General features: G+C 41.5%; 1 protein-coding gene across 1 annotated transcript in view; it reads right to left on the bottom strand.

Moving 5' to 3' along the window:
* The window catches only part of cftr (CF transmembrane conductance regulator), a 95049-nt gene extending 68882 nt beyond the window's left edge, over positions 1 to 26167 (bottom strand). Inside the window, exons 1-7 of the mRNA XM_047350147.1 lie at positions 25649 to 26167; positions 24479 to 24589; positions 16961 to 17072; positions 10017 to 10232; positions 9790 to 9879; positions 4937 to 5100; positions 4602 to 4727 (exon numbers count right to left, since the gene is read on the bottom strand). Of these exons, the coding sequence (XP_047206103.1) occupies positions 4602 to 4727; positions 4937 to 5100; positions 9790 to 9879; positions 10017 to 10232; positions 16961 to 17072; positions 24479 to 24589; positions 25649 to 25701 (872 nt within the window). The 5' untranslated portion in view covers positions 25702 to 26167. The remainder of the gene's footprint in view (positions 1 to 4601; positions 4728 to 4936; positions 5101 to 9789; positions 9880 to 10016; positions 10233 to 16960; positions 17073 to 24478; positions 24590 to 25648) is intronic.
* Positions 26168 to 26904: the final 737 nt, after the last annotated feature.

Raw genomic sequence — 26904 nt, 5'->3', positions numbered from 1 at the left:
AACTGGATGCTAAAATCACTTTCAGCACGTGAAAAATCATCATTTTAAGTGTGTGCTTCAGCCTTGTCACTAAACAAACCAGATTGCTTTATTGACAGCAACATTGTGTCATTGCAGAGCATACTGGCAAAACAAACAAAATGAATTTAGTACAATCACTGGAAAAGAGTGTATTTTTATGTTCATAAATGTCAGTCGGTCATTTTCTACCGCTTATTCCATAGTGGGTCGCGGGGGAGCTGGTGCCTATCTCGAGCAGTCTATGAGTGAGAGGCGGGGTACAACCTGGACAGGTGTTCATAAATGTTCCATTTAAATTCTTTGCATAACAGTTATGAGACATTACGTTTTAAAATGAGCAAAGCTATAATATAGAGATAGCCAACTCTTACAACAAACTATTTTTATCTTGCTAATATTACATTCACGCTTAAATATTGTGGCTGTTCATGATAAACTCCGAACTCTTCAAACATATACTCTATAAACGAACACGCCGAGTCTCCTAAAATCATTAAACGTTTGAGGGAGCCAAACCTGTAATAAAATCTTTGACAGACATTTTTATCTTTTTAATTGTTAATATTGAATGGCCAATTCCTAATCCAACACCCGTTGCGAGTTACGTCGAGCAACAGAGTTAACAAGATGTGCGCACTCCTGTGATGTTGTCAGCCTAGACCAGCTGCTTGCACCTCAGTGTGCAATTACGGACTCAGAGGCGCCCTTCGCAAATGAACAGAGAGGGGAGCTAATCTCGTCAAGGCAGAGCTGCAATAACAAACCTGCTGCTGTGAATGGTGACGAGAAAGGTTAACAAACTGTAACAGTCCAGAAAAGCAGAAGCAGAACGGAACAGAAGAAACAAAATCTGCAACGGGATTATTTAAGATGAAGCAGCTCAATAACCCCAGTAGGTTTTAAGCGCCACAGCTTTTGTTCGCTTTTTGTTCCGCTGGGGGCAGGAGCAGCCAGCCAGTAGCGCATGTATTTTTCTCATATAGGGAGAATAGGGTGGTCAGCACCTCTTTTACACCTGTCATCATTTGGACATACAATCTTTGACGACCGCTTGCTACACACCCACTTTTTGCACGTGCAATTTTTTTGTACAAGTAATTTAGCAACCCCTATTTGGAAATACCTTTGAGTGAATGATGTTCGAGCATCAGGTCGTTACCTTACCAGGCAAACATGTCAGCTAACAATGCAATCAAAATGGGACCACACTTCATCCTGCAACACACGACCACCCAGGCACGTATGCCAGGATGTTTGTTAATTTTTTTTTCTTATTTATTCCTGGATTCTTGTGTTCTTATGTGTGCTTTCTTTCAGCAATCATTAGTTCTATGGATTTGTTTACCTTTTCAGTTAGGGTTTCCTTTATGTCTTCAGGTTACTTTGTTAGTTCTTATTTTCCAGATTCTTACATCTTATGTTGTTATAGTTTTCTTAGATCCGTTTTCCTGAGTTTTGTTATTTAGTCCCTTTACCCCATGGATTAGTTTTGTAATCAGTTCCACCTGTTCCTAACCCTCCCATCATACCCGGTCCACACCTGTCTCTAATCCCTGCCGATTGCCTTACCTCTCATTCCTTTGTTCCACATTCACTTCACTCAGTTTAAAAGCTCAGCGTTTCTCACTACTGGTTGCTGGTTCCTCCCGTTCACTACCCTCTTGTGTCTCTGTTGGGCATTATAGTTCATTTTGGAAACTTCATGTAAGTTTTGGATTACTCTTGTAAATTTTGGAATCATCTCTTGTAAAGCTTTTGAAAAACATTTGGATTAATAAAATAAGCTTTACCTCATCATGTTGCTGCCCAGTGCTTGTCTGCATTTTGGTCCACTACAGCCACAGACCGTGACAGCAGGAACCAGCCATAACTTGGACCAAGCAGACAAAGCTGAAAAGCTAAGTCAATGGGTGCAGCAGCAGGACAAAATCCTGCTAACTATGTATGGGGAAGAGGTGGAAATTTTTCCCTCTCCTTTGATGATGGAGGAAATAGAGGAGTGTTCTGAAGAATCCGAATGGGCATTTTGGGGTTACAAGCCGGGTCGGAACTTCCCCACTCCAGCTCCTCCAGCGCAAGCCACACCCTCCTCACACAAACGCCGCCCTCGTCGCAAGCACTCCACGCCAGCTGCAGCTCCTACCGATGCCTGCACAGCAGCAGCTAACGAGCCTTCCTCACCAGCAGCAGCTCCAGCTGATCGATCCACAACAGTAGCAGCCAAACCTGAGCCTCCTACGCCCTCCACAGAAATCAACCAGGTTTTTCAGCGGCCAAGCCTCCGGGGCCTCGGCATGCGGCCGAGCCTCAGGGGCCTCGGCATACGGCCGAGCCTCCAGAGTCCCCGCTTGTTTCCAAGTCCAAAGAGTTTCTACAGGGGTCCGAGGATGGACCGTCTCTGATCCATGTTCCAGAGTTTCCAGGGGGGTCCGAGGGTGGACCGCCCCTAATCCAAGCTCAGGCAATGACGAGTCTGCATACAGACAGCAGGTGGATTGGCTGGTACACTGGTGTGGTCAGAACCATCTGGAACTGCTTAACCCACTCAAGACTGAAGATGATGGTGAACTTCCAGAGAACTCCCCCACACTGCTTTATTTCCCTGCTTATATATTTATATTTAAATTGTGTTCAAGTCTTTGGATGTTGTGGGGCTGTCATGGTTGACACGCCTCTTCAACATTGCGTGGCGGATGGGGACAGTGCCTTTGGATTGGCAGACTGGGGTGGTGGTCCCCCTTCATAAGAAGGGTGACCGGAGGGTGTGTTCCAACTACAGGGGGATCACACTCCTCAGCCTCCCTGGTAAGGCCTATGCCAGGGTATTGGAAAGGAGAGTCCGGCCGATAGTCGAACCCCGGCTTCAGGAGGAGCAGTGTGGTTTTCGTCCCGGCCGTGGGACACTGGACCAGCTCTATACCCTCTACAGGGTACTCGAGGGTTCATGGGAGTTTGCCCAACCGGTCCACATGTGTTTTGTGGACCTGGAGAAAGCATTCGACTGGGTCCCTCGTGATGCCCTGTGGGGGGTGCTCCAGGAGTATGGAATCGGTGGCTCTTTACTAGGGGCCATCCGGTCTCTGTACAAGCAGAGCAGGAGTTTGGTTCGCATTGCCGGCACTAAGACGGACCTGTTCCCGGTGCATGTTGGACTCCGGCAGGGCTGCCCTTTGTCACCGGTCCTGTTCATAACTTTTATGGACAGGATTTCTAGGCGCAGCCAAAGGGCCGGATGGGGTCTGGTTTGGGGACCAGAGGATTTCGTCTCTTCTTTTTGCAGATGACGTGGTCCTGCTGGCCTCATCTAGCCAAGACCTACAGCATGCACTGGGGCGGTTCGCAGCCGAGTGTGAAGCGGCTGCGATGAAGATCAGCTACTCCAAGTCCGAGGCCATGGTTCTCGACCGGAAAAGGGTGGCTTGTCCTCTTCAGGTTGGAGGGGAGTTCCTGCCTCAAGTGGAGGAGTTTAAGTATCTCGGAGTCTTGTTCACAAGTGAGGGAAGAATGGAGCGGGAGATCGACAGACGGATTCGGTGCGGCTGCCACAGTCCGTAGTGGTGAAGAGAGAGCTGAGCCGAAAAGCGAAGCTCTCGATTTACCGGTCGGTCTACGTTCCTACCCTCACCTATGGCCATGAACTTTGGGTCATGACCGAAAGAACGAGATCCCGGATACAAGCAGCTGAAATGAGCTTCCTCCGTAGGGTGGCCGGGCACTCCCTTAGAGATAGGGTGAGGAGCTCGGCCATCCGGGAGGGGTTCGGAGTAGAGCTGCTGCTTCTCCACATCGAGAAGAGCCAGTTGAGGTGGCTCGGGCATCTATACCGGATGCCCCCTGGACGCCTTCCTCGGGAGGTGTTCCAGGCACGTCCCACCGGGTGGAGGCCCAGGGGACAGCCCAGGACACGCTGGAGGGACTATGTCTCTCAGCTGGCCTGGGAACGCCTTGGGCTCCCCCCGGAGGAGCAGGAAGAGGTGTCTGGGGAGAGGGACGTCTGGGCGTCTCTGCTGAGTCTGCTGCCCCCGCGACCCGGTCCCAGATAAAGCGGAAGACGACGAGTACGAGTACGAGTTGTGTTCATTGAGTGCAAAGTGGAACCGAAGTCAAACTCCTTGTTTGTGTGCATAAGCCTAACAAATAGAGCTAATTTTCATTCTGATAATTGGTTATTAACATGTACAGTGTGATTACTAATAGGTCAACTATTGATTCCTATAGTGACTAGATGTATTATATGTATTATAAATAGATGTTTCACAGCACCTATGCATAACCTGTCCAGCCCAGAAATTATATATTTAGACATACAATGTTTTCTAATCCTACAAACTAGATTTCTAAGCAGGAGAAACAACAACTTTGTGTGTGTCCAAATATTTTGGCCTGGTGTACCCAATTAATTGTTTTTTTCCCATTAATTTGAATGGCAGGCCTCCACACTGCTACAGTTAGTATTATAATACAATATGGTTAATATGAGCAGTGACTGAATAAAATGGCACATTTAAAAAATAATCAATAAAAAAACATGGTAAAAGTGCTTTTATTCTTTGCTTGTACGGTAAGTGGTGTTGCCTTACTGTCTAATGTTTTTGATGATAGTTTCCATTACTTCCTCCCAGCCATACGCCTTGACAGAGTGAATATTCTCCACAATCTCAGAAGTAAGAGCCAGACGTCGGTTTATCAGCCCGGCACGCTTTGCCCTGTTACAGCAACATTTTTACATTAGACACAGAAACAGATTTATGGACAGTATTTAGAGCCAAAATTTCCAAGCTTAGATGTACAACTACAACAAGTTCAAAAATGTATTTGGTGTGCAAAATAGAACAAAGATGCACAAATATAGTAGAGGCTTTGATATGTCCTACACTTGTCTTGTATTTTGAGTGTGTATATAATATGTTCTCACCGGGGAGGTCCCATCTTCAGGGAGAGCCAAGCTTGGAGAATGCCAAGAAGAGTCAGGGCTGCCAGGGCACAGAAGCCGTTCACCTCAATCAGCTCCCAGATCAAACCAGTACACAAAATACACTGCAGAGGTGTGATCCATACAAAGTGTGCTAGACCTAGGCTCTGGAATGTGTAAGCACACACACACACACAGAGTAAGAAAATGTTAAATGAGAGTAAGGAGACACATTGTTGTTACTTTAATACATGAAGTACTGGAGTGAACTTTTATTACACACTTTAGAAACAAGCAAAAACAACAAAAACTGAAAGAGGTAGTATACTTTGCAGGTCTTGCTCAATACCAACTTAAATATTTTTAAATGATATTCAAATAAAGTAAACATTGAACTGCTTTGCATTGATATTCACATTAGAGGTGTGTTTTTTAAAATATGTTAAAAAAAGCCATAATTTTTAATGTTGGGTTAATCCATACACTTTCTGACTGATTTCTGTTTGTCAACTTGGAAAACTGTTGAGCAGCTGCCACACTGTTTCCTATCTCCCCCTGTGTACTGACATTTGAATAAACACATTACATGGGTCTAAACGCAAGGATATGAACAGGATTTGTGTCGTTATTGAGGTACTCCTGTTCTGAATAGCGCGCATTTATTGGAATAAAAGGTGTGGAATTCAAACTGTTCTGTAACATCAAGACAAGGTACTGTACATTATTCTTGCCATGACGGCAAGTTTTATTTCACATTAAAGGATCAGCGGACCTAAGTGCTCTATGGGCATTACTAAGTGGTTAGATCATTTTTAGAGAAAAATGGATCTGGGAGTCGGGCAAGTTCAAGCATCTGGCATGCAGAGATGGGTAACTATTCACCAGTTCAACCAACAAAGTGTAGAGTGAAATGTATTAATGTCATTTTTGGGTCATTGATACAATATTTGAGGAGTAGTTGTGTTGACTCTGTAACAGTGTTTAACATGTGGAGTATGCATAGTGTGCAAGAGCTACAATGCTTCATGTCCAAGTAGTCTGTGTCAGCCTGGTTTACCTGGTGAACTAATTGAACATGCTACACTGTTAAATAACATCGGACAATAATCCTCTGTCCATGACTGCCAATGATTTATTGTCCAATGTCATCAAGTCTTCCTACACACTCCCCCATAGTGTGATGTTAACACAAAAAAGTAGTAAGGTGATCATGGCTTTGCATCCAAATTACCTCGCATGAAAGAAAACTGCTGTTAAAAATGTGTTTTTTTTACAGAACAGTTTTCAGCTATAGTCAAGAGAATCTTCCAGGGTACCCAAGATTGTCCTGTTAGCAAACGGACCATTTCTTTTGTGAAGTGAGCTACAGCATCCGCTTGCTGCCTCTGCAGAGCTTGCTCAAATCTGGCAACAGGTGGGCATGAGAGCATCTGCATTCTAAGTTAGAAAAAAAAAAAAACTGTCCAGAGAAGAGAAAGCAGCCACTGCCACGAGTCCTGTGTCGTGCCAGCAATCAAACTTCTTGATATAATCCATGTGTGGGTTTCTTCACATCCAACAGAACTTAATCCCAGTTCTGATGAGGAACACCTTCATGAATAACGGTTGGAATCAAAATGTCCCCCAGGAGTAACTTCTTCTTAAAATCCAGACAAACTTTCGTGAAGATCTGTATATTACCAGTGTGATAGAAAACTGTGCAAAGGATTATGACCTTTTGCAGGTGTGGTCAGTAAACTCCACAGTGTCTCTAACATGTGTGGCTATAACAATTTTGTAATATTAGAATGAGCTCGACTAATCAGTTTGCATAAAGCATACAGTGAAACAGATCTACTACAAGCACTAATAACATAAGATTAGGTCACCATCAGTCATGGTTTGATCTAGAAAAACATTTCCAGCATGTCAGAGAAAACTAAGGAAGTTAAGGAGCAACAGTAAGTACTAACTCTTTGCCAAAAAATAGTAGTTTTTGAAACTTACAAAAATGCTTTAAATTGTTTGTTGTTCATTCTTTTAATGTACTATAGAAACCAATAAAAAGGCTAACCTAAATGTGAGTCACAAAACATTTGGTCAATAGCCAGAACTTATTTCTAATTTGCAGTTATTTGTATTAGTTTATATTTTAATAACATACAGCCAGCATACATTTTCCTGCAGCTTCATCTTTTAAAGGCTACTTAGGCCTCATCAGGTAAGAACTTTCTTTAACTGGTGATGGTTTAGGTTCCAAAACTAATTTCAATAAATCCAATAAATTGCAAATCTATCGTTATCAAAAAAATCACTGTATGTAAATTACATATAGTGTCACAGTGTATGTTTTTGGTTTGGTATTGGTTTACGTTTAGTCGGTGTTTTCTGTTACTAGTGTGACTTATGTCTTCTGTCTTTGTTTCTGGTACCTTATTTGTTAGTTGTTCTAGGTTCTGTTCTCTTAGTTTTATTCTCAGATCTGTGTTCTGGTTTCCTTGGGTTTGTTTACAGTTTGTCTTGTCTGGCTCCTCATGTTCTCGTCCCACCCTAATAAGGTTCACCTGCCCCTCCGTCTCCCCGCACGCTTGATCCACACATGTGTCTGATTTCCCTGATTACCTGCCCTATTGTTTCATGTCCACCTTCGTCTGTATTTAAGTTCATCTTTGTCCTTTGTTCCATGAGGTATGGTTAGTCTTATTTAGCCTGTTTTGTTCTTGCTATATTGAAGTTTGTCCTGCGATCCAGAAACCAGAACTGTTATTCATGAACTTTGTTACCTGGATCTCCTGTTAAGCGTGCACCGGAATTTGTAAGTTGGCTCACTTCATTAAAAGAGTGATCATCTCACTAACTGTCTCTGCTCGTCCTGCACCTCTGGTCCACTATCAAATTGAAATTATGACATATAGAGAAGAACAACAGGGGTTGGACAATGAAACTGAAACACCTGTCATTTTAGTGTGGGAGGTTTCATGGCTAAATTGGACCAGCCTGGTAGCCAGTCTTCATTGATTGCACATTGCACCAGTAAGAGCAGAGTGTGAAGGTTCAATTAGCAGGGTAAGAGCACAGTTTTGCTCAAAATATTGAAATGCACACAACATTATGGGTGACATACCAGAGTTCAAAAGAGGACAAATTGTTGGTGCACGTCTTGCTGGCGCATCTGTGACCAAGACAGCAAGTCTTTGTGATGTATCAAGAGCCACGGTATCCAGGGTAATGTCAGCATACCACCAAGAAGGACCAACTACATCCAACAGGATTAACTGTGGACGCAAGAGGAAGCTGTCTGAAAGGAATGTTCGGGTGCTAACCTGGATTGTATCCAAAAAACATAAAACCACGGCTGCCCAAATCACGGCAGAATTAAATGTGCACCTCAACTCTCCCGTTTCCACCAGAACTGTCCGTCGGGAGCTCCACAGGGTCAATATACACGGCCGGGCTGCTATAGCCAAACCTTTGGTCACTCATGCCAATGACAAACGTCGGTTTCAATGGTGCAAGGAGCGCAAATTTTGGGTTGTGGACAATGTTAAACATGTATTGTTCTCTGATGAGTCCACCTTTACTGTTTTCCCCACATCTGGGAGAGTTACGGTGTGGAGAAGCCCCAAAGAAGCGTACCACCCAGACTGTTGCATGCCCAGAGTGAAGCATTGGGGTGGATCAGTGATGGTTTGGGCTGCCATATCATGGTATTCCCTTGGCCCAATACTTGTGCTAGATGGGCGCGTCACTGCCAAGGACTACCGAACCATTCTTGAGGACCATGTGCATCCAATGGTTCAAACATTGTATCATGAAGGTGGTACCGTGTATCAGGATGACAATGCACGAATACACACAGCAAGACTGGTGAAAGATTGGTTTGATGAACATGAAAGTGAAGTTGAACATCTCCCATGGCCTGCACAGTCACCAGATCTAAATATTATTGAGCCACTTTGGGGTGTTTTGGAGGAGCGAGTCAGGAAACGTTTTCCTCCACCAGTATCACGTAGTGACCTGGCCACTATCCTGCAAGAAGAATGGCTTAAAATCCCTCTGACGACTGTGCAGGACTTGTATATGTCATTCCCAAGACGAATTGACACCGTATTGGCCGCAAAAGGTGGAGCAGATGTCCGCCAAAAGTAACTTTTTCAATAAAACCTGGAACACAATGAATATAGTGACAAAAACAGTGTGAGGATAAAAAGAAAACAATGCTGCAGTGGAAAAGTTAGACAACTCTCTAAATTCAAGAATCCACTTCATCAGTTCTTTTCTTTTGAATCTCACCAGTACTATAGATGCAGCACCCAGTTCTTAGTTGATTGAGCTCCATTTTATCCATTTACTTGTAATTTTCATCCTTTCATTAACCAGGCACCCCACCACACACACACACATCTCAAATATCTCAGCAACTTTGTATTGGGATGGCCACATGCAAGCTATGTGATAATTGCCCAGCAGATTGCAGAGTGTTTCTACATTTAACGCCTGAGTGACATCCCACCAACGCAGCTGACAGCCCACACACTTGTGTGCATACCCTCCAGCCAGGTTGTTTTGCATAGCTTCCTATTTATTTTGCAACATCTTAAGATGATTACATAACACAGTTTTGTGGACCAACATGTGATTCACTGTGTGTTTTGTCCACTCATTATCAGCCAATAGAGAAAAACACTGTACTGAGTGTCATCATAAAGGGTCTCGCAGCAAGTGAGAAGGATCAGATCTTGAATATAACCACTGACATTTTGTAAACTTTAAATTTAAATTAACTTTACTTTATAATTAGCAATGATCCAAAAGTTATTAGTATTATGTGTTGGAGCTTTACTGGTTACTAATTAAAGTATCATCTTTTCTCTTACCTCATCCAGCTTGTTGAGGTGGGCAGACATCAGACTGACTAGCTGCCCGGTGCTGATCTTATCCAAGACCCTACTGGATAGCTTGAGTGTCTGAAAAGTATAAATGCTGGGAGTTAGTTGAAATACAATGATCAAAAGTGAAATTTAGTAAGGAAAAGTTAGTAATGCAGAACAGGCCACTGTCCTGACATAATCATATGTACCTTACAAAAAACTTTTTCCTATACCTTTTTGTATATAAGGCTGAAAAGGGCAATGCGAATCTGCATGCCAAGGTGATGCAGGCCATAGAGGGCAGGCTGCAATAGCATGAAGCGAGCGGTGAAGAGGAGGCCAAGCCCCAGGGCCAAGTAGTATCCCTGACTTCGCTCAGGAGCATGTACTGGGTCAAAGGAAGCAATGATGCGACCTGAAAGTTGAGGCTGCACAGCCTTGGATGCCTCCTACAATAGAAGACAACACAACAACAGGTTAGTTTCACCTCAAACTCACCATGAAAGTTGTGTCACTGCCTTCCTGAAAGATTTGAGGGAGACGGGAGTAGAGATCCCTGACCTAATACTTGACACTGGATAGAGGGACCTGATATAAGCCTTTTCTATTGGTTAATGTCAGAGTCAAGGAATACACTCAACTTTGTTTGTTATTAGCCTACTGTCTAGGGTTTTAAATCCCCTAATACATCTCCTGTCACTTCTAGTATTTTTATTTTGAGTATTTGAAGCAGTAGTGAAACCTACATTTAATGACACCAATTCAATTTGACATTTAACTTTTACATTTTACCAACAACTTGGATTAGAGTACTATTAACATTCTGAAAGGGTCCAGTAAGAGCCCTGACATAAATCTGATAAAGAATCTGTAGAGGGAGCAAACAATTAGGGCTATGGCTTATAGGCCTTCCAACCTTAAAGACATGAAGCTAAATACACAAAATAAATCACTAAAATACTTCTGCAAAAAGCTTCTCAGCTATTATCATAAAAGTTAGCTGTAATTCCAAGATAGTCTTTTCCACTGATTATTGAGAATGCCATCAATGATTTTCAATATACCATTATCAGAGTAAAATTTAAATAAAATCAGATAAAATGTTTTCAAAATTTATTCTCCTCTTTACACCGTTTCATTATGTTCTGAGATGCCTGTCTCATTTCCTATCCAAAACAAACATTTTGGTTCAATGGAAATTATTTTAAATCCAAATCTGCCAGAGTTTGAGCAATTTTGGCTTTTAATTGGTGTGATGTAATATTCTAATCTTCTAAGAAAGGTTTTAAGAAAGGTTTTCATTAGCTGTAAGCAGAAAACCATCACAATTAACAGAACTAAAGGTTTGGAAACATCAGTCTGTGTGGAATTAATCTATATCATGTGTTTCACTTAGTGAATTGAGTTACTGAAATAAATTAACTTTTCAATATTATTTAAATTTGAGATGCACCCGTATTTGACAATGTATTCAGGTTATTAAAGTCACACTCTTGGACTTAACTTTGTATCTTTTCAATTAAAGATGCAAGGAATTACATGGATTGTTTTATGTAACTGAACAAGGCCCTTCTCCAAGAATTGTACCTTCTAGATACAGAATAATTAAACTCATTTTTATTTTTTTTTGTGATGTTACTAAAACTGTTTATTCATTTGAAAAAGCACATTTGCATATCATCAGTTGAAAAGATGATTCAAAGCCCATCCAGAAATCAGGGTCAGCTATTAATTTGAATGCAGGATAAAGGAGAAAAAAAAATGTGTTGACTTGAATCAAGTCCTTTCTGAACTGTTTTGCTTTCCCACAGTGTTCCCTGTAGATCTAACAGGCATTCTTGTTGTCCAGACAACCAGCTCCCACTGTACAAAGTCGGGCAGTAGCTGCTGCCCTCACCTCCCCCTATATCCAGGACAATGAATTGGTTCGTGACACTATAGTGCAACATGCCTGTCCTGCCACAACACTGTAAGTTTATTAGTCTTGTCTAATGGGGCAACACGCTTGACACATAACACACATGAACCCAGTGGAGGAGCCATGTGTGACACAAAGTTTGAAAGTACTAAAGTCATTAGATGATGCACTCTTTTTAACAAGAAATAAATCATTAACCGTTTCATTTACTGGTCATTTGAATTAAACAAAAAATCTGCAGTTGGGGGAGCGGCACTGATGGTGTAGGGGTTGGGCGTGCGACCGTATACAGGGGCTGCAGCCCTCAAGGCGGCTGTCCTGGGTTTGGGTCCCAGACCTGGCGACATTTGCCGAGTGTCTCCCCCTCTCTCTGCCCCTCTTTCCTGTCTACCTACTGTCAAAATAATAATAATAATAATAATAATAATAATAAAGGCCACTAGTGCCAAAAACATATCTTTAAAAAAATAATAATAAATCCGCAGCACACATATTTTCATTGTTTGGCAGTTAAATGAAATGCCCCCATACTGCACTTTGTAAATGCCCCTTGAACTTTTTCACATTGTGTCATAACACAGTCAACAACAAAACCATTGCAAAGACCAAGGAAAACACCCAACAGGTCAGGGGTAAAGTTGTGGATATGTTTAATGCAGGGTTAGGTTTTACAATAATATACCAAGTTTTAAACATCTCACAGAACTCTGTATAATTCATCATCCTTAATATAAATGCAAAAGACAAAGAGCACAAATCAGAGAAACAACCCCGAGGTCCATGATGACTTTGGAGGAGCTGCAAAGATCCACAGCTAACATGGAAGAATGTGTTGATATTTAGATGTGCAGCATTTTGATATGGGAATCTTTTCTTTGGCAGGGACAGGGAAGCTGTTCAGACATGATGCAGAGATGGATGGAGCTAAATACAGGACCATTCTGTAAGTAAATACTTTACCCGAATTGCCTGCTGATGGTGGTCAAAGGGCTCGGTGGCACAGATTGTATGCTAGTCTCACTTCTGTTAGTGTGCCCCAGGGCAGCTGTGGCTATAATGTAGCTCACCACTGTCAGTGTGTGAAAGTGTGCATGAATTGGTGAATGACTGATTGTAGTGTCAAGCACTTTGGAGTCTCTGGGGACTTGATAAAGGCGCTATACAAGCGCAGGCCATTCAGGCCATCGTGTGAGCGTCAATGGTAAACAGTTCAGGTAGAAGCCAAGCTGTGTTAAAAACAGCGTTTATACAGCGAAACGGTGCATTGCTGGTGGTGGCTGCAATACTGCAACAGCAGCCGTCGGTCTACACTACTTTCCTGAAGAGAAGATGATTTGCCTGGATCAGAACTGGAAAACTCAGGAGGAACAGATGGTCTGGCTCCACCAAGCACAGCGAAGAAACCTCTGACATAATTTTTCTTGCGAATTCAGAGGACAGGAAATCTTACAGACGAAGGAGAATCTTGAAGTAGAGACTCTGGCCATGCTGTTCAGTGCATCTGATGGGAAAAGATCTCCAAAGAATAGGTTGTTGTTGCTGTTGCTAAAGGCTCAGCAGGTAAGAACACTTCCTTGTTGCAGTTTAAACCAGTTTAAAACAATGACACACCAGGTAGTGTCTCCAGATCTTGAATCATCCCTTGTGTCTGATGCTACTGCTCCATGCTGCTCAGCTTCGCCATCGGTTGTTTCAATGCAGTGTGGTGCTGTCGGCTCTACTAGTGGCTCCAATATATAAGGAGCTGGCCCAAAACTTGTGATCTGCCATCTGATGACAGCTGACCTTTTTTCTTCTGACTCTCGCTCTTGCTTCATCTCTCTCTGATAGTGACTGAAATGTGTCTGAAGAAACATCAAATTGTTTGATGCTGTCTGTGTTGCTGGCCATTGTAGCAGTAGTCAGTTTACCTGCAGGTGTTCCCCTTTCATATCATAAAAGAGCGCAACAAAATCGCAAAGGAGTGGTCTGGAATTACCGTTTTACTAAAATGTATGACTATATACTGGGGTTGGACAATGAAACTGAAACACCTGTCATTTTAGTGTGGGAGGTTTCATGGCTAAATTGGACCAGCCTGGTAGCCAGTCTTCATTGATTGCACATTGCACCAGTAAGAGCAGAGTGTGAAGGTTCAATTAGCAGGGTAAGAGCACAGTTTTGCTCAAAATATTGAAATGCACACAACATTATGGGTGACATACCAGAGTTCAAAAGAGGACAAATTGTTGGTGCACGCCTTGCTGGCGCTTCTGTGACCAAAACAGCAAGTCTTTGTGATGTATCAAGAGCCACGGTATCCAGGGTAATGTCAGCATATCACCAAGAAGGACGAACCACATCCAACAGGATTAACTGTGGACGCAAGAGGAAGCTGTCTGAAAGGGATGTTCGGGTGCTAACCCGAATTGTATCCAAAAAACATAAAACCACGGCTGCCCAAATCACGGCAGAATTAAATGTGCACCTCAACTCTCCTGTTTCCACCAGAACTGTCCGTCGAGAGCTCCACAGGGTCAATATACACGGCCGGGCTGCTATAGCCAAACTTTTGGTCACTCATGCCAATGCCAAACGTCAGTTTCAATGGTGCAAGGAGCGCAAATCTTGGGCTGTGGACAATGTGAAACATGTATTGTTCTCTGATGAGTCCACCTTTACTGTTTTCGCCACATCTGGGACAGTTACGGTGTGGAGAAGCCCCAAAGAAGCGTACCACCCAGACTGTTGCATGCCCAGAGTGAAGCATGGGGGTGGATCAGTGATAGTTTGGGCTGCCATATCATGCTAGATGGGCACGTCACTGCCAAGGTCTACCGAAACATTCTTGAGGACCATGTGCATCCAATGGTTCAAACATTGTATCCTGAAGGTGGTGCACCAATACACACAGCAAGACTGGTGAAAGGTTGGTTTGATGAACATGAAAGTGAAGTTGAACATCTCCCATGGCCTGCACAGTCACCAGATCTAAATATTATTGAGCCACTTTGGGGTGTTTTGGAGGAGCGAGTCAGGAAACGTTTTCCTCCACCAGTATCACGTAGTGACCTGGCCACTATCCTGCAAGAAGAATGGCTTAAAATCCCTCTGACCACTGTGCAGGACTTGTATATGTCATTCCCAAGACGAATTGACGCTGTATTGGCCGCAAAAGGAGGCCCTACACCATACTAATAAATTATTGTGGTCTAAAACCAGGTGTTTCAGTTTGAACAACTGTTCATTTCAGTGGCATGAATTTACATTATAAAATATTTTATCAATGTTTCCTTTCCATAAACGTAATTGAATTTATCATATAAATGCAATGTCACAGGAACTTTAAAGTTTTAATTGCTATGAAAGGTGGCACCACAAAGTAGGAAACCTAAATTCGAATGCACCCCACACTTTTCAGATTTTTCTTCTTTAAGTAAAAAACCATGTATCATTTTCCAACTACTTCACAGTAATGCAATACTTTAAGTAAAATATAATTAGGTTTTTGTGGAAACGTAGAAATATTGAAGAGAAATTTATATTTTGCAAGACAATGTATACCAGCATTTAAAGAAAAGTTTACTGGCTTCTCTGCTATACCGTGAGGGTGGACAAGCTGGAATCCTAATATGTTTATAAACTACATGTTTTGTCAACAGTGGTGTATAATTGGCAAAGGATGCTTGTTAACATAATGCTATAAACTGTAAAATAATGTGACTTCTAATGATTTATATACTGTTGTCATTGTTAAGATTTGAATTGCTTAACAAAACTGCTAAAAAACTACAGAAACTATAAAAAATAACAACCATAAATTAGGTATTATAAAATAGTGGGGCAAAGTAAACAATCACTAATGTTTTGGGAATACTAAATATTGGTGACTAAGAAAGGTTAAATATAAAAAACTAAACAAATATCAACATCGTTTTCCTTAAAAACCTAGCATGCTATATCATCTTTTCTCCAGCCTTTACTGTGTGCTAATTCTGAGAGACAATGGGTTATAAATCCATCCAGTCCACTCCCCATGAGATCAGAGTGGAAGTGTGAGCATACCCCTCCCATTTAGAAAAAAACACCCATTTAGAACTACCCAGACATCCTGCAAAATTGAAAGGCTCTTAACTTTTCAACATGGAACAGTAAAGGAAAACATCATTTGGAGGACATATTTGATGGAAAAGGGTTAATATCCTTTAATGTTTTAGAAGAATCAAATGGCATTAATAAAAAAATTATTTCTATATTACCAACGTAAAGTCCAAATTTAAGATTAAAGAAATTAACATAGAACTTCCTCTAGTGATAACTACCTTCTTCAAACTTTAACCCCCAAAGTTACTCCCAAAATCTATCGAAAACTTTCAGAAGTAGATTTAACATCTCACTTATGTGGGTGCTCGGACCACGTCCCGAGCGGTTGGGGCCCCACCTATGGTTCCCAGAGATGTGTTAAGCCGGTTAAGGGCCATGGGGGCTGCACTTTGCTCTGGTGGGCATCCCTCTCGCTAGACCTCTCAAAGACTGGCCCTCCAGGGTAAATTACAATGTGCCCCTTCTATCTTGGTCCCTCCATGTTCTGACTGCTGTGGTGAGATGGTAGGTGCCCAACGTGTGGGGGGCTCTTGGGTGGGTTTTCCCTTCTTGGTACCGGGCAGTCTTACTGCAGAGGGTTGGTGTGAGCCCTGGGCAGCTGGAAAGGCCGGTTCCCAGCTGGGGTTGGCGGTGTGGCTGGGTTGGAGGGGTTAGGGACCTCTGTTCTCTGCTGCTCTTGTGCCTCGCTAACGACATACTTCTATGCAGGTGTCTGGCTTCCTGGGACCGCTGCGGCCATCCGGATCTGGGTCTACCTGCCCTTTGCTGCTCTTAGATGTTAAGGATTGCAGCCCTTCTACAGTTCTCACCACATTCAAAAATTTACACTTCCAAGTGACAAACTTGCACTCACATAAACCCACTCAACACAAACTCACTTTTCTGCACATATGCTTCCCCCCAACCACACACTCACGCACCAACACACAAATATTCCAAATGGTTGAAGGTCATACAATCTCAGGTTACTATAACATCAATGTAGCTTGCCTACTTTGATGCTGGATTGAATCTGGATTTAGTATACTGTCTTGAGATATCCGTTCTGTAGAGCAAAACTGTCCTGGCACATGTAGGCAACCATCTGCTCTATATGGTATGCAACAGGACACATAGAAAATAGGGTTTGTAAAGTATATATGGTGAAGAGAAACACCTACAGATGAACAGACTCACCCCGAAGTAGAGGAGGACCCCAAAGAAGGCAAATGGGAGGAAGAAGCATCGGGCTAGTGCTTTCAGAAGCCTGGGCCTGCCTTTGGCCAACACCACCTCTTTGTCCCATTCCCTGTAGGGTGGACAGAGTTACAGCACAGTTAAGCAGCAATGTAAGCCTTTAGTCAGAATAACACGTCTACCAGACAAATGCCAGCATAGTTTGCATCTGGCTGCTATTTGCCTGTTACTCCTTCTTAAAGAAATCAGGTTTAGAAATCTGTTAAACAAATCTGTAAAGTAATTAGGTCAGAGAACATATACTCTTACACTGGCAAATATTGCAATTTTTTACTAGTAAAGTCTCAACCAATGTTTTATCAATTTCACTAAGTAAAAAAGAGCTTTTAACCTCACAGAGCATTTAGAACATACAAAGTTTCTAAACAGAAGTCACACATCATAAACAAAACTGTTGAGTCTGTGCAAGTAAATTGGACAGCAATGGACAGAATGTTCCCCACAGACGATATCACAATCTCTCTCTGCATTGGCATATCATAAACACTTTCTATTCCTTTATAATCTAATATTGTCATACAACTCACCCTAATGGTACCTGGGTTGTTCTGACCTGGGTCATCTGCTTGACCAATTAAAAAGGAGTAAATGTAGAAATAAACGTTAAGACAGAGTAATAAAAACAAAAATTAAAAAAAAAGACATTAAGGGGAAAAAACTAGTAAAAGGCTACAGTAGAAACGGTTTAATTTTCATTCATACAGATCTTATTGTGTACATAAAATGTAACAAATATAGCATGCATTTTTAATAATATTCTACTTAATTCAATTCAGTTGTTTCATTTACATCGTGCCAGATTTGTCAGAGGTGTGGTTCTTAGAGTTGTACCCAAATGCAGACAGGCAGGCAGGAGCAGCACAGAGAGTTGAAAAGAGATTTTAAAAAAATGAAAAGCCAAAATGAACTCACAACATGACTTGAGCAGTGGCAGAACAGCGTGGCAGGAAACAGGCATGGACTGAGGCTGACAAGACGTGAGCCAAACAGTCATGGGCAGGCTTGGCATGGCAAACAGTCTCCCTGTCTCACTTGCATGTGGTATTATATACTCTTCAGTTCTGTTTGTTCCTTGCTGGTTTGTACTGTTTGTCATGCCAAGCCTGGCCATGACTGCTTCTGTTCATGCCTGTTTTTGCCTTCACTCCATGTTTCGCCCAGCTCATGTCTGCCTGTTGTCATGAAGCGACATCTTCGGTCTTTGTTGTGGTCTTGTGTTTTCGACCTTTTATTTAGTTTGGGTTTTGTCTAAGCTCCATTAGTGGTTTCTTTTCTATTACTTGTTATGGTTTTCTTATGACTATTATTATATTCGTTGTATTCTAGCTCCTTCGTCTTCCTTGTAGTTTCTAGTTTAGTTTCCCATTTAGTATATCTGTGTTTATTTATGTTTTGGTATTTGTTCACCTGCACTCTTTGTTTACTAGTTTATTTTCTCTGTTCCTCCTCGTCCTGGTTCCCTTTCTGTGGTTTAGGTTTTGTTTATTTACGGTCAGGGTTTCTTTTTGGGTTCTTTGTTAATTATTAGGTTTTGGCGTTTCTTCTGTTCCCTCTAGTTTCTCGGTTTACTTTAATGAATGATTATTCTAGGTTCTTATGTCTCTTTTGGTTTATTATCTTCGTCTATAGTTTTGCTTAGTTCTGTTTCCTTGAGCTTTGTTATTTATAGTTTTGTTTTTGTAGTCAGGTTCTTTTGGTTATGTTCTTATCTAGCTTCCCCTGTGTTTTGTTTTGTTTCTAGCCTTGTCACCTGAGCAACTATTCACATTCCCTCAGTTCTCTACTACCTGGTCCACACCTGAATTCCATCTCATCTGATTACCTGCCTCAGTTTCTCATTGGTCCATACTCCACTTCCCTCTGTTCATAACCTCACTGTTTTTGTTTGTTCCTCGCTGGTTCCTTCCGTTCTCCACCCATGTCTGTGCTTTTTGTACCATGTTCCTGCTAAGCCAATTTTGTAAGTTTTGGACTTTGTCTTTAAGTACCTGCAATGTTTTGCTTCGTTTTGGAAGAACCTTAGAAATAAAGCTGAAGACTCCACTAAACATGATGCTGCCTAGCTCTAGTCTGCACGTTGGTCACTCTAAACCACAGAGCGCGACACCTGTTTTCACCATTTATTTATTAAACTTTTTCTATTTACAGGTCCTTCTCAAAATATTAGCATATTGTGATAAAGTTCATTATTTTCCATAATGTAATGATAAAAATTTAACATTCATATATTTTAGATTCATTGCACACTAACTGAAATATTTCAGGTCTTTTATTGTCTTAATATGGATTATTTTGGCATACAGCTCATGAAAACCCAAAATTCCTATCTCACAAAATTAGCATATCATTAAAAGGGTCTCTAAACGAGCTATGAACCTAATCATCTGAATCAACGAGTTAACTCTAAACACCTGCAAAAGATTCCTGAGGCCTTTAAAACTCCCAGCCTGGTTCATCACTCAAAACCCCAATCATGGGTAAGACTGCCGACCTGACTGCTGTCCAGAAGGCCACTATTGACACCCTCAAGCAAGAGGGTAAGACACAGAAAGAAATTTCTGAACGAATAGGCTGTTCCCAGAGTGCTGTATCAAGGCACCTCAGTGGGAAGTCTGTGGGAAGGAAAAAGTGTGGCAGAAAACGCTGCACAACGAGAAGAGGTGACCGGACCCTGAGGAAGATTGTGGAGAAGGGCCGATTCCAGACCTTGGGGGACCTGCGGAAGCAGTGGACTGAGTCTGGAGTAGAAACATCCAGAGCCACCGTGCACAGGCGTGTGCAGGAAATGGGCTACAGGTGCCGCATTCCCCAGGTCAAGCCACTTTTGAACCAGAAACAGCGGCAGAAGCGCCTGACCTGGGCTACAGAGAAGCAGCACTGGACTGTTGCTCAGTGGTCCAAAGTACTTTTTTCGGATGAAAGCAAATTCTGCATGTCATTCGGAAATCAAGGTGCCAGAGTCTGGAGGAAGACTGGGGAGAAGGAAATGCCAAAATGCCAGAAGTCCAGTGTCAAGTACCCACAGTCAGTGATGGTCTGGGGTGCCGTGTCAGCTGCTGGTGTTGGTCCACTGTGTTTTATCAAGGGCAGGGTCAATGCAGCTAGCTATCAGGAGATTTTGGAGCGCTTCATGCTTCCATCTGCTGAAAAGCTTTATGGAGATGAAGATTTCATTTTTCAGCACGACCTGGCACCTGCTCACAGTGCCAAAACCACTGGTAAATGGTTTACTGACTATGGTATCACTGTGCTCAATTGGCCTGCCAACTCTCCTGAGCTGAACCCCATAGAGAATCTGTGGGATATTGTGAAGAGAACGTTGAGAGACTCAAGACCCAACACTCTGGATGAGCTAAAGGCCGCTATCGAAGCATCCTGGGCCTCCATAAGACCTCAGCAGTGCCACAGGCTGATTGCCTCCATGCCACGCCGCATTGAAGCAGTCATTTCTGCCAAAGGATTCCCGACCAAGTATTGAGTGCATAACTGTACATGATTATTTGAAGGTTGACGTTTTTTGTATTAAAAACACTTTTCTTTTATTGGTCGGATGAAATATGCTAATTTTGTGAGATAGGAATTTTGGGTTTTCATGAGCTGTATGCCACAATCATCTGTATTAAGACAATAAAAGACCTGAAATATTTCAGTTAGTGTGCAATGAATCTAAAATATATGAATGTTAAATTTTCATCATTACATTATGGAAAATAATGAACTTTATTACAATATGCTAATATTTTGAGAAGGACCTGTACTCTTCTGTTCCTTCCTGCTTGTCTGCGTTTGGGTCCTACTCCAAATGCCACCACCTTCTTGACAAGATTGTAATAAATGTTATTTCAAAGCCATTCATATTGATCTTTATAGGCCCAACTTCATTGTAATACAATCCAATTATATTGCCAAATTCAGTCCCATGTAAATGTATTCCAATGCTCGAACATATCTGAATCAAATGTCTGAATTACTCCCTCGTGTCATCAGGTTGCCTGGTTGTGAGCCTTCGATTTGATTCAGATGTGTTGGAAAGGTTACAGGACAGTGGCTCTTGAGGACTGGAGTTGGAGACTTCTTTCACGTTTTCTTGTCATCACAAGAATATTGTGGTGTGAAAACGAGTGGTTACCAAGTTTTATTATTCAATATCACTGCCTGGATCAATAGTCACTTATTCATGTGGGGGTGAACACTCCAATTACAGCTGCCCCTAAGATTATTTAATTCCCACTACAAAGATCTATGGGTAAAATTATCTTTATTTTTCTTGTGTTTGCTATAAACAAATGACACAAGAACAGTTTAAATATGGAAATACAACTAATATTACAAAGATTTTATTCAAATTCAACCCTAAATTGTACTTTCAATGACTCCTGCAATCATAAAATGATTCAACCTCCTAAAGAAAATTCCTCATTAGTGCGATCTAGATATTGTCTGATTTAAATACAAATAATTATTTGACTTAGACTCAATATCATAATGATCCAACCTCAAACATGCAAAAACACACGACAGATTCCATGCTGTTATTTATCAAGCAATCAAAGATGAAGAAATTGTGTGTGAAAAGGTAGAACCCTGGTGCTTCCAAACAATTTAAGAAGAAAAGTAGCAACTAGGTTTTGCTCCTCAAATCCAACTGATTAACTGATCATCAAGTGGGACAACTATTATAAAAGCAGTTATGAGGAGTATAGAGCTATGTGTTACTACAACACCAGGGTAGAAAGACATCAGGAATAACCTTCGAGATGTAACAATTCAATTCAATTCAAAAATACTTTATTAATCCCAAAGGGAAATTAAATACCAATGCTGTCCCTCAATTTGGACAAAGTTATCATGCCAATGCCAAAAAATCATTCAGCACCTAAGGTTACTCACAACTGGAAAACATGTAGGACAACTTCCAATTTTCCCAGAAGTGGATGTCCAAGCAAATACAAAGATTGTCAGGAGAAAGCTTCTTCTCTGTCAAACAGAAAGGTTAATCTGAATAAACTCAAATACTTCTGATACAATGTTTTTGGACGGACAAAACCATGTAGAGATGTTTGGCGAACTGACTATGAACTCCTCACTATACCAAAAGTGTTCTGTTCTAGAGTCTAAGGTGGCTCAGTAGGAAGAGTAGTTGTCTTGCAATCAGAAGGTTGTGGGTTTGATTCCAGCTTCCTCCTGCCATTTGTTGATGTGCCCCTGGGCAAGGCACTTAACCTACCGGTTGCCTACTGGTGTATGAATGTGTGAGCGTTAGTAAATGGTAAATGGACTGAACTTATATAGCACTTTTCCAGTCATACAGACCACTCAAAGCGCTTTTACACTAGAGCCACATTCACCCAATTGCGCTCACACATTCATACGATACGATACGCAGATCGGTAGGCAACTTGAGGTTAAGTGCCTTGCCCAGGGGGAGAAAGCTGGAATCGAACCCACAACCTTCTGAATGCAAGACAACTACTCTTCCTACTGAGCCACAGTCACCTCGGTAGAAGTGAGTGCGATTGGGTGAATGTGGCTCTAGTGGAAAGTACTTTGAGTGGTCTGCATGACTGGAAAAGCGCTATATAAGTTCAGTCCATTTACCATTTAATGTGAGGCTCTCTGCTCATTCGACTACTAATACTTAGCTGATCCTAAACATGGCAGCAAATCTAGAACAGCACAACTGAATCAAAAAGCAGACATGTTGCAAATAGCCCTGTCAAAGTCCAGACCCCAACCTGGCTGAATTGTTATGGTTGGACCTTAAAGGAGCAGTGCATAAAACATGTTTGCAACCCTCATTGGACTGAAGCAAACTTGGAGAAAAGTGGGCCAAAGTTTCTCCACAATGAAAAGCCTGATGAAGCCATTTGGGAAACACATACTTCATGTTACTGCAGCTAAAGGTGGCTCTGAATTTTGGGGTGTACTTAGTTTTTCTAACACAGCTTTTCCATTTTGGCTTTATCTTTGTTTAATAAATAATGACAGTCTAATATTTTTAGATTTTTGTACACATGAGTTAAAACTTAGATCACTATAATATTCTATGGACCGAATTCTTTTTTTTTTTGTTCGGAGGGATAAAAACCTAAATTAAAGGGGGTGGTTTACAGATAGATGAGTTACATTCAGATTTATTTAGTTTCCTGTACTTTATTTCAGTTCTTGATTTAGTCAATCTTTTTTAATACAGTAGAAGACTTGAGCTATGGATGATGGAGTAGTTGATAGTAAAAAGCACACTTTTATGGAGAGTAAATATCACATTACCAGAAGGCTTCAATGTTTGCTGATCAGAAGGCTGAAACTAAAAAAGAAAAAAAGAAACTGCCACTGCTCATTTATCACCCTGTGGGCACACTGACATTTGTTATGGTTGACTTTTTAAACACCCATCTACATTAGCTGGCCTGTTGGCATCACTCAGGTGATAAGCACCCCTGGGAGACCAGCAAGTCCAAGGCCAATGTGAGACGCCACGTCACTGCTGCTGTTTGGGAAGTTTAACAATGAACACTGGGAATAAAATCTGATAAATAATTCAAAAACACCCAACTCTTCCAAAATTATAGGGCTTTTTATTTTTCCAACAAGGGCAATCTGGAAACCTTAAGACAAAAATAAACCATGAATGTAAGATGGGAACAAAACACAAAAAGAAATAACCCTTGTGCACCAACAATTGTTTTTAACATTTGATGATAAGTAAAATCCCTTCATGAGGTCATTTTAAAATTCTACCAATCTTATTTGCAAAGAACAAGAAAAAAATAAGATATACCAAAAAGAAAGAGAAGTGGTGAGTGAGACAGAACAAGGAGATGAGTACAATCAAAAGAAAATGTTAACTTTCACCTATTGCGTGTGTCATTCCAGACCAATGACACACTCCAGACCAATTTTAATCACAAATACTAGTTCTAGTTAAGTGTACCTTATAATGTTGCTACATAGGGTAAAGTGTCTTGAACAATGACTCTTACCCTTGAATTTTTTTTCATTCCTTCACATAACTACAGCTCTTAGTGTATTTTATTGGGAGTTTATGTGATAAACTAACACAATGTACTGTATAATTGTAACGTGAAAGGAAAAGGATGGAATTTACAGTTATTAACAATTAAAAATCTGAAACATGAAATCGGCCATCCTAAATCAATACTTTGTAGACCACCTTTTGCTGGAATGACAGTCTTTTAGGATGTGTCTACCAGCTTTGGACATCTAAAAACTGAAAGGTTTAGTTTCTGTGCATGTTAGTGTCTGTGAACAGCAGTTTACAAGGCTTACCGCAGACTCTCAGTTTAAGTCAGGACTTTGACTGGGCCATTCTAATATACAAATATGGTTTGGTCTAAACCACAGGTGTCAAACTCCAGGCCTCAAGGGCTGGTGTGCTGCAACTTTTAGATGTGTCCATGGTCCAACAAACTTCTAAAAATATTGTGATGTACAAACCTTTCAAGTCTCTCAGAGAGGGTGTCTGCCAGATCAAAAGAAGGAACCTTATACACATCGGTCAGCTCCAACTTTTTAGTGAAACCTTTCCTCAATAGTGGTGATATCCACCTAGAGGGGAAACCACAGAGCAAACAGATTGTTGGCTATCAGTTGTTTGAAGCCATAAATAGAGTTCAAAGACATTGCTCAACACACAAAAACTGATTGCAAAATCATAAACAAATATGTATTTAAATTGTTCAGGAAGTCTAGGATTGAACGTCAGGCTTTCTGTAGTCTAGGGAATGAGACATATGCATAGTAAATCCCATAAAGCACATTTTGTACATATATTTTCTTTTGTAGCTGAATTTAGTGTGTTGTTAGAAACTATGGCAGGAAAAATTGGAGTGCCCTCAACATTTAATGTAAACTATGTTTAGTTGTAATACGAGTAGGTTTTCCTTTGCCACTGATGGCAGGTTTAAAATCAGATGTTTGAGTTTACCTGGTGCAGAATAATTTACAACAAGTAATCTAACCCAGTTTATCTGGTGTTTACCAATGCTGTATCTTAAGTCTGCTTCCTTATTTCTGACATCCCATTACTGAAGAGCATACTGATAAACTACGGTAATTTCTTTTTGATCAAAAGAAAAATATCAGTTGATAAAACACAAATATCATAATAAAGTGTAAGATATGTCAAAGAGTGAGAAATATCTAAAAAAGAACCTTAGAGGAGGTGAAATATGCAGTTCTGAAGGAATTTGACGTTTTTATTTTTAAGATTTTATCTGAAGCTGGCTTTCTCAGATTTTTTCTTCATTTGAGTCAAGTTTCCCAACACCTATATAGCGATTATATTCCCAAAAATGCAGCCCAGCAATCACCTGCTTGTAATAATCCGCCTCCTCGGAGCGCACCTCGAATTACGCACAACTGTCATTAATAACGCTTCTTTAGTGAAAATCCTGCTTTTGATAAAGATAGTTAACGCACACACGTATTTTTGTTGCAAAACTGTCCCTTTATTAGAAAATCCCTTCGCTGCTAATAAATCCACATTAAAGGATTGGCTGGCCCCATTCAGCCAGCATCTGAATGAAACTGAGGAATTTCGCTGATCGTCGTGTGGACTCTGGACAATAATTACAGACCGAAGAATGAAGCAGAAACATCTCTTACCAAAAGACAAACTTAGAGAGGAAGTTCGCATCTTCCACCGGTGACTTCTGCATTCTAAGAGTGCCGCCAGTTTGGTTTCTCTGTACCTGAGGGTCCCTGATCCTCGATTACATTGGTGTGTCCACCCCACGCAGCTCCCGAGGAAACACAGGAGGGGTGTGATTGTATCCACCCCTCTGTGTCTGGGCTTAGTGTAATGCTGCAGCCCGGTAACTGTCCTGCTCAGTCCTTACAAAGTGTGCGATCTGAATCCCTTGAAGGTGTCTCTGCTCTGTCCACTCCTAAGGTCTGTCTCTTTCTCCTGTGGACTCGGCGGCGTAATGAAAGGACTGTCCATCTTTTATAGGCTGACTTGCCTAAACTTATGTTGGGACGTCATTTCCACGCCGTTGAGTCTCAGGTTGCATATTGTGGCAAGAAGAAGGGGATCTAAAACATCTCAGCTGGAAAAAGAGGTGATCACAGCTTTCGCCCCTTGATTACACTTAGTCTTTCATGATATTATGGATTTTCCATACGTTTTTCAGATCCTAATATATATATATACATACATACATACATACAGGGGTTGGACAATGAAACTGAAACACCTGTCATTTTAGTGTGGGACGTTTCATGGCTAAATTGGACCAGCCTGGTAGCCAGTCTTCATTGATTGCACATTGCACCAGTAAGAGCAGAGTGTGAAGGTTCAATTAGCAGGGTAAGAGCACAGTTTTGCTCAAAATATTGAAATGCACACAACATTATGGGTGACATACCAGAGTTCAAAAGAGGACAAATTGTTGGTGCACGTCTTGCTGGCGCATCTGTGACCAAGACAGCAAGTCTTTGTGATGTATCAAGAGCCACGGTATCCAGGGTAATGTCAGCATACCACCAAGAAGGACCGACCACATCCAACAAGATTAACTGTGGACGCAAGAGGAAGCTGTCTGAAAGGGATGTTCGGGTGCTAACCCGGATTGTATCCAAAAAACATAAAACCACGGCTGCCCAAATCACGGCAGAATTAAATGTGCACCTCAACTCTCCTGTTTCCACCAGAACTGTCCGTCGGGAGCTCCACAGGGTCAATATACACGGCCGGGCTGCTATAGCCAAACCTTTGGTCACTCATGCCAATGCCAAACGTCGGTTTCAATGGTACAAGGAGTGCAAATCTCGGGCTGTGGACAATGTGAAACATGTATTGTTCTCTGATGAGTCCACCGTTACTGTTTTCCCCACATCTGGGAGAGTTACGGTGTGGAGAA

The sequence above is a fragment of the Girardinichthys multiradiatus genome, chromosome 2, assembly GCF_021462225.1.
Source record: "Girardinichthys multiradiatus isolate DD_20200921_A chromosome 2, DD_fGirMul_XY1, whole genome shotgun sequence".
NCBI lineage: Eukaryota > Metazoa > Chordata > Actinopteri > Cyprinodontiformes > Goodeidae > Girardinichthys > Girardinichthys multiradiatus.
This window is presented reverse-complemented; position numbering and strand designations above follow the sequence as displayed.